We start from the raw sequence: 13,843 nt of genomic DNA, 5'->3' as shown, positions 1-13,843 counted from the left end.
GTGTACCATGAAAAGTCATTAGTGGTAAAATCCTTATTATGGATACATTTTTACGTATTTACTGAGCCCCATCTTCCAAATTCTTCCAAATTCCCTTGGGGAGAAAACAGACTTTCTGAAAAAAAAAATCAGCTTCTATTCTGGAATCCATAGTGAGAGTAATAATAATAATATCTCTTATATAGTGCTTACTAAAGGGCAGACTCTGTCTTAAAAGCACTTTCTGCCTGGGCACCTGGATGGCGCTGTCGGTTAAGCATCTGACTCTTGATCTCGGCTCAGGTCGTGATCTCGGTGTCGTGAGATTGAGCCCCGCGTGGGGCTCCGTACTCCGTGCAGAGTCAGCTTGAGACTCTCTCTGCCCGTCCACCTCCAGTTCACTCTCTCTCCCTCTGTCTCAAATACAGAAATCTTTTTTTTTTTAAAGCACTCTCTATGTAATTCGTGTCCCACAGCGTCCCTAGGAGGTGGTGCTGCCGTTACTTCTACCGCACAGCTAAGAAAACAGCAGAGCGCTTAGATCAAGGTCAGGAGTGAAGTTAGGATTTGAACCCAAGCCGTCTGTCTCCACCTTCCAAATGGCCATGGACCGGGAGCCGTGGCTTTCCTCACCGGGGACACATACTGACCTCTTGGGCCTCTCCTCTGGAAGCCGTCATGTCCTTTACCTAGAGTGCCGAGAAGCTCCAGGGTGGTTTAGGTCCACCTTTGCTTTGCTAGCCAAGGCTGACTCCAAATTTGTGTCTTGATCGGCATTTGCACAGATAATGGGAGTAATTGGAAAAAAGGAAGCAGAAAATCAGAATCCAAAATGTCCCAGCCAAGAAGCAGTAGGAACAATGAATACGCAGGTTGTGTTTTACGACTTCCAGAATGTTTGTGCCCCTGTGTTCTCCTGAGCTGCCCGTCACCCTCACCGCTCCCCAGGGCTTTCATCTGCTCTTTACAAGTGAGCCAAGTGAGTCCAAAAAGAGCTGAGTGGCCCCATACGAGTTCACCATGTTGGTTCCCGTGGGGCCAGAATGCACGTTCCGTCTGTCCCTTCCCTTCCCTTCCGGCACCGCTCCCTTCCAGGAGGTTCTTCCATGAACTTTAGACACAGGCGATGTGATTCTGTCTCTTTCCCACTTGTATTAGTTTTTTGTTTTTGCCTAACAAATGGCCATAAACTTAGCAGCTTAAAACGCCCGTTTGTCAGCTCGCAGTCCTGTGGGTCACAAGTCCAGGCACAGAGCTGCTGGTTTCTCTGCTCAAAGTTCCAGAAGGGTCCGAGGGTAGAAGGTGCTACCTGGACAGAATTCTTGTCTGGAGGCTCTGGAGGAAGAATCTGCTTGCAGGCTCATGCGGATTGTTGGTGGAATGCAGTTCATTGTGGTTGTAGGACTGAGGTCCCCATTTCCTCACTGGCTGTCAGCCAGTGGCCATTCTGGCCTCCTCAAGGCTGCCCATATTTCTTGCCAGGTGGCCTCCTCTCCCTGATGCCAGCAGTGGTGCATCAAAACTTTCTTAGGCTTGGAAACTCAGACTTTCTCTCTGACTGCTAAATGCTCGTATAAACTCCCAAATATAAACCCCCTGTGATTTTTTTTTTCCTGGCCTGTTTAGATTATCTCCCTGTTTTGGGACCTTAAATTACAGCTGCAAAACCTTGCAAATCAACATCTTGACCACCAGTTGATGAACTATCTGGGACAAGGGGTAGGAAGGTAGGAGATCACCTTAGCATTTTGCCTACCACCAGTGCCCTGTAACATTACAAAATGTAAAGACAGAAACAGGGGCCAAGTCGAAGGTATTTATTTTTCTGTCGAAATTGCATAAACTCCTTTATGCCTTTAGAGTTTTTTGCCACCACAATGCATTTTATATTTCAGTCCATTTGATTGAAAGCATATTTGCAATCTGTATACATATTTTGCCTTAAAAGGATTGAAAAAGAAAAGGAATCTTTTTCAAAAGGACTGAAGAGACAGTATCATTGGAACAAAACAGTTGTGTATCACCAGCTACTTGTAAGTTCATCTTTGAGCATGTTGTTTCCACCTGTAATTTTTCAGCCCCAATCGTCTATATCCTTGAACTTCCTCTCTCTCTTCCTTGGCTCTTTGATTCCTTCTCAACTTGGCGGTCTTATCTTAAATATCACCTCCTCACAGACAATGTCAATGGCCTTATTTAGAGTAGGCTGGAAAAAACAAGTACGTGAAGTTGTTCTTTTATTAAGGATTCCTCTGTAGTGGCTTTCTATTTCTGGATCTGTGTGTTGTCAGTATCTTATCTCTAACTTCTATTCGACTATAAGCCTTTGGAAGGGGCACCTTCATAGGCCCGATGCCTAGATTGTGCTTGGTACAGAGTATGCTTCAAAAGTTATGCTTATTTGGCGTGTCAATAGAAGGTATGGTCTGGTACTTGTGGAAAGGTAACTTTAACTTTCATATTGAAAGGTTGCTAGAATCATGAACCAAGTTAATCATGAGGTCAGTGGTAAAACATTTATTGTTTGAAAAGCACCCAATTGGCAGTCACAAAGCTCTTGAAAGAAAGAGAGGAGAATCTGCAAATGGTAGAGTCAAAGAGGAGCAATTCCCATATTCTCCTTTGAAATGTGCAGTGCCACTGGGTAATCGGTGGGTGATGAGTCTCCGGGTCATGGGCCGTCTGATGTTTGGATCATGGTTTCCTGCAAATTTTTATTGCCTCAAGATAGGAGCCTCTTTCCTCCCAGCCCTCTTCTGAACACCTCCTCTCTCTGACTTCTCAGCTTCACCTCCACTCCCAAGCAGTCACACACCCACTTTAGAAAGGTGGTTCTCCTCGGGCAAGTTAGTCAACCTCCCTGACCTTGTTTTCCTCCTCCATAAGATGGGTATGGTCACTCCCACCTTGCAAGGTCATTAGAAGGACAGAAGGGCAGTGAATGCCAGTGCCTGCTACAGAGAGGGATGAATGCTATTTCATTCATTATTAAACTCTACCGTGGCTCTGCAGATCTGATATGGGATTGAAATGCTCATCTGAACAACAACTGGTTTTTGGAAGTTATTCAAAAAGAGGGTTACAGTACATTATAGGATTACCAGCGATAATATTCTAATTGATTTTTATCATCACTGTACCAAATAAAGACTACCTAGTTTCAAACCTGTAGGTTGCAGCAAATGCATTTTACATACAACTATCCAGAACACAGTTTTATCTTTTTCTTTTTTTCTTTTTTTTCCCTGATGATTCAGAAGGCACTTCAGAGCCCTGTAGTGCCTCTGGGTTTTCATTATGAACTCCAGTTAGCATTTTATTATAGCTCTTGAAAAGTGTTGGTTGCTCTCAAGTTCTAGAAAGCAACTTCCGCCTGTTCACCTTTTTCCATTCCTTAATACACGGTATAAAAACCGTCCCTTTCCATAAGCACAGACCCCCTTCCCCAGGTGCTTGCATTCTCGGTGGTGAGGACTGTCCTGTGCTGGTTTGTGCTGGGAAGTCATACAACCAGGGCAGTCCCATCCCCGGAGCCGAGAACAACGGTCAGTGGGCTTCAAGGAGCTCATTTGCCAGTAGGGTACCATAAGTTGTTCAGAACCGGTCAAGCTGTTACCACATTTCCGATGCGACCATTTTAGAGAGCAGCAAGGCCAGAGTAGATCAATTTACATTTCTTTTACGTCTGTCACTGGAAAAGGACATATTTGATGCATTCTCAAGACTGGTTAAACAGTAACAGCGAATGTGGTGAGGGAAGAATTGAGGCCGCTTCTGTTGTATTTATTACGGGCATCATTTCTACCCTCAGAGCTGCATTCCCATCTTTGCATCTATTTTGCCTGCCTTTCCTTCCCTGAGTGTGATTTAGAGAAGTCTGCACGTTGCATGACAGGAACATTAGAAGAGTGTATTTCTGAATTAATTCCTGCAGTGTGGATCCAGAACCCGGGGCCAAGAGACCCTTCTCCCCCAATCAGCTGGGAGAGTTTGGACAGTGGGCGTAGTCTCTGCCTACATTCCCTGTGTCTTCGCCTGTAAAATGGGGCTATTTACTTCTTATCAGAGGCTTGGGATAACGAAAGGACATGTCCTGTAGACGTGAAAAAAAAAAATTTCGACACCATGCAAATGTTTTCAGTTTTATTTTAACTCAAATCAGTATGCAAAATGAAGATGCTGCCATTGCCAAAGTTGTTGGCGCCCGTTCATCATATTTCTAGGTGAAGTACGTGAAAGTGATTATAGGTAATAAATATCTTTTTTTTTTAACTTATTGCAGAGGCAGTTTTTCCACTGTTAATGAGGGTAATTTGACTTGGTTGAAGGATTGCAGTTCTTAAGAATTAATGCAGTAATCCAATTCAAAGATTTAAAGAGATCTAAGATTTTTCACAGGTCGCGTGCTAGTGAATGTGCTCCTATCACATAGCAGCTAATGGACTTGAACGCCAGTCTGTCATTTACTCTGTTCGCTCACGGCATAGCAGCTTTGCCCTTGGTAGTGAGTCTACTTTCCAAGCATTGCAGGTTATTTAGAAGTGCGGTATATTTGTAACACTTTTGAGAGATAGGATCCTATTTCCCACAGCCCCTAATTACTATAAAAACTGGGGTTATCTTTCTTAATTACACGTTTGAATCCTAATCTGCTAAGGTCTGAGGAATATCAGGCTCACAGGAGCTGCCTTCTCGCCTTTTCCTTTCTTTCTTTCTTTTTTTTTTTTTTTAGGAGGGCTTTTTCTTTTTTTAATGTATTTTAAAAAACTAACTCATGTGTCATTGTATTCATATATATAGGTTAATTCACGCGAATACAAAGGTTATGTGCATGGCATTCATAACTTTCCATTTCTGATAATGATGTATTATTAACAGCTAACAATATTTTGTAAAGCCTTATTTGTAAAGGATGTTGGAAATGCTCTTATTTCCCGATCCCATTATGTTCCTAAATATTAAAAATCCCATTTTGAAGCAATTAGAAGCATTCACTTCTCTTTCCACGTGTGTTCTGTAGACAGCGTCACCATACTGTGCACACAGGAACTTTTGTTCCTTAATTAGAAAAGGGACTAGAGCTCATTAATTGTGGTTCCAAGTGGTGTCTGCTTGAACATTGAGGCAACAATACATGAGGAGGAGAGACCCAGCCGAAGTCTGGGAGGCTCTCGGCAGTTCTCAGAACGTGAACAGGTAAATAAACAGCAAAGGGTCCTGGTAGGGCTGTCCTCACATCCGGGGCTGTCCTTGAGGCCTGGCTAGCTGCACATCAGTTTTAAAGCCAAAGAGATTTCTGTTCTCGCAGAAGGAGGGAAGGGGAGACGCAACAACTGGTAGAAAAACGTAGACCTTTGTCTCTGTCGAAAGCCTATCCATACGAAGACAAACACAGGTCAGGAATCTCTTGGGCTTTTTGAGAAGTGAGTGGACCCCATCTAGACGCATTTAGATGTTATTGAAAGTGAGTGAATTGCTGGCAGACAGGACAGAAGACAGATAGGTTTTAGAGGCCGATTTTCACTGCTGGCTGGACACATGGACCATCAGAGGGATCGCAAGAGTTTTGAAAGCTAAAACTCCCAAACCGAATTGGCAAAAGCCTTAGGCCCGCATCAGTCGTCCACAAAGAGCCCTAATTTCCACAACACGATCAGGCATTTCTCCAGCCTCCAGGAGACTTCAAGCATCTAAATGTTCCCAGAACATCTTAATAGTGCAAATGGTGGACTCCTCTTGCTGGTCACGATGGAGGTTGCAGAAGCAGGGAAGCGAACAACTTAAGTGAAGGATCTCACACCACACGGGCGATGTCTTCTTGTGGCTTGTCTGCACTTGGACGGGGAACACCGAAGTAAAGGATGGGAGGGATGAGGCAGAACGTCAGTTTGAAAGCCAGATGATGGAAAGTAAAGCAGTTAATTTGAGGGTCAGTTCACTCTTCCTTGGGAAGGTTCTGTTCGCTCAGATCCACTCTCTGGAAGAATAAGAACTCAGGAGCCACAAGGCAAGGCTATGGTCCTCTCCTGCCACACCTGTCAACTCCTTCCTCCTCCTCGCTTTCTCCTTCCATCCCTGCCACAGGATAAATGCTAATGGAAGACATTATTAACAAAAGGGAGCGCTTTATAAAGGTAGCGGAGATCTGGCAGGGGGAGGCATGGCTCCCTTCCCCCCTGTGCAGATCCTCAGTGGTACAGGTCAGAACAGGTGAACATGGAAACAAATATTTTTCCCTAAATGTTCTGCCATTTAAAGAGATGTGTCTAGCTAGCAATATATATATATATTTCCCCCACCGGTATTTTTTTATGTTGTATTTCTCAGAGAAAGAAAAAAAATAGATTTTAAAATGTAAAAACCTGTTCTTCAATTGAGTATGCAAAAATCTCATTGCAGTATTTATTCCAAACCTGCTCTCATAATGTTCAGTCAAGGAGAAAACAGCAAAAAACAGTTGTTGATGGACTTAGCACAGAACTGGATTAAATAAGCATTAGTCTACTGAAGCTGATTACAGGAATATGAAAATGCAGTATCTTAATGGTACATATTTTTATGTGGCAGCTCAGTTGCCTTTCATTTTGCAGCTAATATGTCTATTCTTATGAGTCATTTACTTCTTTAATTACCTTTTGCAGGCAAGGCACCATGGTATATTAATGTGAATGATTTTTACTGCCAGTTTATCATACAATGCCCCAGAAGTTGAAAGGCGTAATTGACTTGGAAGAACAGCTCATGAAGGAAACAATATTTAGTTGACAGCTTTCCTTGTACTCTCTGTTGACGTTTATGAGTTTACACTATGCTAAAGGAGTAATAAACACAATTTTCTTTCAATAACAGGAAAGGGTAGCTTCTAAAATACATTTGTGGAAAGCACATTTGTTCATTTCTTGAATAATATGAAAATAACACATTTCTAGTGATAAGACCTCTCAGATTGCCAATTGAATTAAACCTTTGAAGGTGCATTTATAATCTGTCTCGGAGCATTAGGAGATATTAGGGTTCATGTGATTGAATCGATTTAATGAATATTTAAATTATATACAGATTTGGATAAATCATATTTAAATCTAGGTGTTAGAGTGAGACTGTTGGGTCTTGTCCTCCCAATTTCCAGAGGGAGGCAAGACAGGAAGGGAGCTTGAGAATTGTCTGGAGGCAGATTTTCTTTCTACAACGGGAGGGGAAGTCTGACAGTGTATTTTGGGAAAATCAAAAAGAAGGCGCAGTCAGTACAACTCCTTATAAGGTCTGGCCTTTAAACAGTTAAAATCAAGACCAAGGAGGGTCACTGCTCTTCTGGGATCTGGATGGCACGTTGAGTTGACTTGGGCCTTTGGCAAGTGCGGATTTGTCTTACCCATTACCCATCTCTTCCACGGTCCCCTGGCTCCCTGGCTCTTGGGCAGGCCCTGGTTTGGCTCATTGGTTTAGAGGGAGTTAAACTTTTCACAGTTTTCTGGATTGTTTGCAGTTCAGTCCTGTGCAGCATAATGAAAGTTTTCTAGCCATCTGCTGTTAAGCTGGCGGTGAGCAAGGCCAGTATATCCAAACAAAGTTCTGGCCTGCCGTAAACTGAACCTGTCAGTTTAGCATAGCTTTGCTGACCCCTCCAACAAATAGGGCAGCCCTTGGTACCAGGCACTCACTGCATAGAGCTTTCAAAGGGGAACTATTTGGGGGGTGGGGGGGTGGGGGCCTGTTTACTTTTCCCTTGGTGTGCCTCTCCCTGGCTTGGACTAGTTTATACTTCATCTTTATGTGGATAAATGGACACTCGTTCCCCACCCCCCTCCTTTCTGGGAGTGGGAGGCATTACTTCTTCATAGGGGATTCTAACTTGTAGAACAAGGTATGATTGTCCCTAAAAGCCCATGAGGTGGCTGTGATTGGGAAGGGTGTTCTGTTCAGTTACGTTTGTTAAATTGTTTTGTCTTTCCGTGTTTGGGGACAAATAGTCCAGGCACTGCAAGCTCCTATATTTATGACTCACCTTATGTAACTAAGAGCGTTTCATAGCTTTAAAGGGACTTTTTTGGCCCCTTTTCTTCTGCACGTTGTGTTTTACCCTCTGAAGTTAATACACAGCCGAACTTAGCGGAGCCGCCATTTGACGGTGCTCCCGGCTGTCTGGGATGCTACCTGCTTCTCTGTTCTCATTGGCAAGTGCAGCTATTGCTTTTAATTGCCTAGCTTAACCATAAAATAATTTCATTGTTTCGTGGTATTTTTTTTCTGTCGTAAATGTTTAATTCCTGTTTTCTCCTTAGCAGTGTTTACTTGACTGTGTAGGAAATATCCCTATATGTTCAGATTCTTGATATATGTGTGTGTGTGTGTGTGTGTGTGCGCGTGTATACACACATACATATATATACACACATATATATAAAGATATATATACACATACACACACACACACACATATATATATATCAACACCTGTCTAAGCCTGCCCCTAACCCTTGTTGGTTTCCTTTTGTTAATGACACCTTGTAGGTGCTGTTGTATTTTTATCTTGGTCTTGCTGTAGTATATTTCCTGTCCAGCATTGGTTACATTTGTGTTCTGTTAAGAGGGGGCTCTGGGGAGTCATTGTCAAACCTCTGTATCCATCTCAATTCATTAAAATATCCAGGGAGAATGGCCACTGTCATTGAATAACTATGTCAGCCAGTCCCACACGGTAACAAAGGAAAAAAGGCACCAAAAGGATGCATGTTTGTCTTAAGCACCAACGTGAAAGGGCCTGGGTTCAACTTTAACTGCAGTCAAGGAATCTACAAGGGTCAGGAATTCCGTAAGTGGTGGCGTGGAGGAGCAGAAGCAGCAAAGGAATAGACAAGGAGATACAAGGCTTCCCCTTTAAGGGACAGGGAGTATTGCAGTAGTGAAAAATATTCAATTTAAAATTTAAATGAGTGCACTTACTTGGAAATACCATACAGTCATAATCTGTTTGTAAGGTGACTGACATATAAAGTGCCTTTTTGTTTTAAGGTAAAAAAATGTATTCGGGGTAGAGTTTCGGGTGTAAATGTCAGGTGCAACGTAACATGTACTCACTGCGAGAGTCAAGCAAATAACCTTGGCATTTAGGACATCGCCTTTTAGAACATGAAATTGTATTTTGTTGTGTGTCTTTTTTTTTTTTAAGGAGGACTACATTAAGGGGTCACCTATTAGCTGTGTTTTTGCTGTCTTAAACTCAGCCCTTCTGTCTATTAAAATCAAACCACTGTGTAAACATTCCAGTGTTGTTCTTGGTCTCTACAATGGCCACGGGGATCAGGTTTCACCTGCCTGCACATCTTCAAGCAATTAGAGCAATTAGCGTGAAGCCATTTCACATTCAAGGATTCAAGGTCTATGGTGACATTCAAGTCCAGAAGTCTGAAAGGGAGAGGAAGCGGCCTGGAGCACGGCTACTATTCCATGGCCCTGAGCAGACAATTTCTCTTTTAAAAATGGGAGCTCTTTAATGATATTATTATGAGGTTTTTAAATGACATATCAAAAGTTGTTTATATAAAAAAGAAGCCTCAACAGTCATTTAATTATACTAATGAAGGTCTTTATACATGGCAGGTTTTTTAAAAAGACCTTCAGTGGCCCTGAGAAATGGAGGGTTCCTCCTTGCCCCATGGTGGTAGTGACAGCATTCTTTGTATAGGAGGACTGTGTCTTAGAATGTGTAAGGGAATGGAATTAGCATTCTCTTTTTTTCATGGTAGACCTCCCTGTTTTGGGTAAACGTAATAACTACGGCAACATGGGATACTTAGGAGATTTTTGAAGTAAGTTTTAAAAGTAACTTTTTTTTTTCTTTTTAGGTTAGGGAGGAATAGTAGCGACTGTAAGACCTAGAACTAGGGCAGTTCAGAGATCAGTAATCAGCTTCAGCAAATCAGCTGTGTAGGCAGGAGAGAAGGTAACTTTGAAGAACAGTCTTAGAATCCAGCAGGGTTTTTGTTTTGTTTGCTTGTTTGTGTTTTTTTACGTGTGTAACTAAGTTACGCAGGGATCTTGTTTGCATGAGGCGAGCCCTTAAACTGATTACATATTTTTAAATAGGTTAGTACATTTTTTAAATCTACATTGTACTGTTGATTTATTATGCAAAAGGGGGGAGGGGCATTTTTTAAAAATCCTAGGGTGCTGCAGAAGAGCTGGCTCTGTAGTCCCGGAAGGATGTGCAGAATGAGGAGGAACCGCAGGCTAAGTTAAGATGTCCAATTCTATTTCCCTTTAACTTAATGTTGCCCATTCGTGCCGGGTTTGCTAACAGCTCTGAGGCTGGAATTGCTGGGAGAGTTACCTTTTCTTTATATGTACTGACTTTGATTAGAATAAGAGGCTTATTTTTTTAAAGAAAAAAAAATTTAAAAGAAAGATCTTTTGAGAATTCCTTTATGGAATCGTTCTAGTGGGCTTCAAAGCTGCTAGGTGTTGAGCTCTTCTCTGTCTGTAGGACTGAATGCATCTATCTATTTTTGTGACTGAGGCTAGAGCGTTTGTGCTCATTTGGTAACTAGCCATGTCAGGGAACCAGAGTCCCTTAGAGCTCTCTAGCCCCATCTCAAACTACTTAGAGCCCTTCTGTGGAGAGATGCTCTTCCTGACCGCCCACTTGCATGGCGCCCAGGCTGTGTGTCTTTTGAAACTGAATTGCAGAGCAGATGCAGGGGGTGCTAATAAAATGCAGCATGCCGGACCCTGAGCAAGGTAAGGGTCTGCTTTCCCCCCCTGCCTTTTGGAAGTAGATTGCTAGGAAACCATTTACAGCGTCTGTAACTGGACCAGCCGAGTTAGACAGGAACATTTGAATTGGATACTCCACCCCTCCTAAAAGTGGAGAGGCAGGCGTGGATGCGCTGTGCAGCTCAGAAGGGAGGTGAGGCAGTAAACCAGATCTTTCCCTTTTTTTTTTTTCCTCCTAGCCTAGTCCTCTGTTTCTATGATCTGCCTTTTGAACTGTTTTTGTGGCTGATCAGTTCCACCTAATATGTCTCTTGATTTCTGCTATTGTAATACTCAGGCGACATGCTGTTCTCTTCATTTTTATAAGCTTTAGATGCTTCTGCCTGTCATATTCTGGCGGTTTATCTTCAGCGTCTGGATTTGCTTTCAGACTTGAATGTCTATCAAGCTGCCGTTGCTTTGAATGTGAGATCAAAAGAAGATGAATTCCAGTAAAAAATTTCCTTCCGTGAAGAAAAGATTGGGGCCTATGTAAACATCCCACTGACAGTTCCCAATGAGTTATTTTAGCCGAGTATTAGCACCTGGATGACAGACAGTCCAGCATTCCATGCTAAATAACAAATCAGTTGCTTCCGTGGCAGAAGAACATTGCTGCAACAGCAATACATTTTCAGAAGGAATCCTTTTCTTCCTCCTCCCCTTCCCCGTTTCTTTTTCTTTTTCTTTTTTTTATTGAATATGGCTGTTCAGCTCCTCATCTTATTTTTCAAGCTGACTTGTTCTGCCTTTAGCAGTTTACTTTTCTTTACAGTATCTGTCAAGTTACTCGGGTGACGGAAGACAGGACTTTGATAATTAGTTTGGGGCGGGTTAAGGAGTGTTTGAGTAGACAAGCTAGGCATCTGGAGATAAACAGGTAGTTTGGTTGATTGCAGAGAAGGAAAATGTAAAGGAAAAGCAGCAAAAGCAAGATCAAGGGCATATCCCGGGAATGCAGGACGATATGTTCTTTAAAAATACATGTGACAAATTTCTCTAAAGTCTGCAGAATCTGGATTTTCTTTCTTTCTTCCCTGTTTTTTTTTTTTTTTTGAAAAGCATCCTGCCTATGTAAATGTCACCACAAAAATATCTCAAGAGCAGGTTTACTGAAACCCTGTCGGTGTGTATTTGTCTGCGAGAATGAGCTGTTTGGCTAGGGCTCGGTCTGGCCAGGGCACGGTTCTGATGCTGTGTTGCTGCTTGCGGACCTGGAGTGATTTAGATATGTGTAGCATTAATAGATTTCTTCAAGGGCTAAATGCAACTTTGAAAATTACCTGCAAGTTCCAACTGATCTTTCAACTTTGAAAGTGAAGAATTACTTGAGGAATTCTTGTGGTTTCTTTGTCATTTAGTGAGAGCCCAGCAGCTACTGTGGAGGCAAGCGTCCCTGAGGTTGCCTACAAAGGGCAATGTTCCAGTGTGTTTTCTCCTCGAGTGTGCTTCAGCCGCACAGCACTTCCTGTTTATTCAAACATCTTTTTTACCACTCGGCAACCCCCGCTTCACAGAAACAGCCAGAACCCATCTACAGCAAGAAGACGGAAATCCAAAGGCAGACAGTGCGAGCTCACTCCGTCAAACTCTTCATTTTCTCTGTAAGTGTCCAGAGAAAAAAAAAAAAGGAACATTTTTGCGGGGTTAAACTTTTAAACTAGGGATCTGCTCCTGCGCAGACATTCTCTGGAGGGCAAAATGAGATGATCCAACTTGTTTACTGCTTTCTCCCCCCCCCACCTCCCTCCTCTCTCCATCAAAGGCGGTTTTCTTTTTAGAGATTTGAGAAGACCGGTTGGTTCTAAGTCCTTGTTAATTCACTCTTGCTTTCAAATGGGTCTTGGGATATAATCAGCTAAGTAAGCAGCCGAGTGTCGTCAGGACAGTTGTATAAGCTTGAATGTAGTTTCAAGCCCTCTCGGCTTATTTGTGACTTTGTTTTTTGTTGCCTTCTTTTTCTTCCTGTTATCACAAGTGGCGAGAGGGTGCAGGGATGGTGGCTTTTGTAATTCTGCCTCTGCAGAATTGTCCTCTGATGTTTGCATCATGACACCGTCATCACTTGTGAATCGGTCTTGATAATATTTGTACCAATTTCATGCCAATAAAAGTCAGACTGCTGAAACAAGCACGGTCATTATCTCATTCATATTACTATTGTTTGAACGGAGTGGGCTGCAAAAGGAAAGAGAAAGCCCGCCTCACTTTCCGAGATGGTTGTTAACTTTGATGTTGGAAAGCTCTTTTCAAAATTCTCATTGTGGGTAATTAGTATGGCAGGGAAAGCCCTTGGACCTGGGCTGCTGCTTTGCTCTGTGTCGAAGAGTGGATGGGATTGCTCTCTGAGTCCTTTCTGGTGAAATGAGTTTCTTAACACATGGTTTGACATTTTTTTCAAGGGTTCCACCTTTTCCTGTCTAATGTCCTTGCCCCTTGTGCCTCCCCCCACCTCCCTCTGCACCCCTCCCCCAACGCTGACCCCCAACTTCACTATAATTGGTAAGCCAGGTGCTAATTTTTTTTTTTAACTATGTACTGGTCAGGGAATAGACAGGAAATGGAAAATTAGCTCTTTTGATCTTAAGGGAATTGTTATTGCTCTGAACCTTGTTTGTTAGTCCCCAGACTAAATATCCTTAAATTTTATTGTCTAAAACAGCATCTGTTGGAATAGAGAAAGAAAGAAGCTCTGTAGCTGTCTGAACCTCTCATGGAAGAAATACCTAAATAAATTAAATAAATAAGTGTGCGTGTGTTACTATTGCTATGCTGGCTTTTTTAATGTTCAGAAGTTGTTCTACTTTGCAGGAAAAAAAAATTATGTTTGCGACTGCCTTAAGGACAATTTGTTTAACAGTAGGAGTAATTGCAGGGAAAATGGAAAGAGTGACTGGAGGTATTTACTCAGATGTTAGTGTAGGTGTGGGGGCCGAAAACTCAGTGTGGGAACAGTGGGCTGCTTTTCTTGGTATCTCAGTCTATTTGATGACCATCAAATTTCCCAGCTCGCTGGTTTTGTTTTTTCTGGATGGCATGTTTGATTATTTATCAGAAGGGGAAGGGAGTAGCTGAAGCAAATAAACATGTGACCAAGTTCTGTTTTGTTTTC

The 13,843-nt window shown here is 42.5% G+C and overlaps 1 protein-coding gene across 7 annotated transcripts in view; it reads left to right on the top strand.

The window, feature by feature from the left end:
- Positions 1-13,843, top strand: part of FOXP1 (forkhead box P1) — a 407,883-nt gene that overhangs the window by 231,425 nt on the left and 162,615 nt on the right. For 3 of the 7 annotated variants that reach the window (XM_011218963.3, XM_011218964.3, XM_011218962.3), the window contains exon 1: positions 12,135-12,335. The exons of the other annotated variants lie outside the window; for them this stretch is intronic. In XM_011218963.3, coding sequence (XP_011217265.1) covers positions 12,150-12,335 — 186 coding nt within the window. In that variant the 5' untranslated portion in view covers positions 12,135-12,149. Of the gene's footprint in view, positions 1-12,134; positions 12,336-13,843 lie in introns of those variants that run through there. 7 annotated transcript variants of the gene reach the window in all.

Source organism: Ailuropoda melanoleuca, chromosome 4 (assembly GCF_002007445.2).
Source record: "Ailuropoda melanoleuca isolate Jingjing chromosome 4, ASM200744v2, whole genome shotgun sequence".
NCBI classification, from domain to species: domain Eukaryota; kingdom Metazoa; phylum Chordata; class Mammalia; order Carnivora; family Ursidae; genus Ailuropoda; species Ailuropoda melanoleuca.
This window is presented reverse-complemented; position numbering and strand designations above follow the sequence as displayed.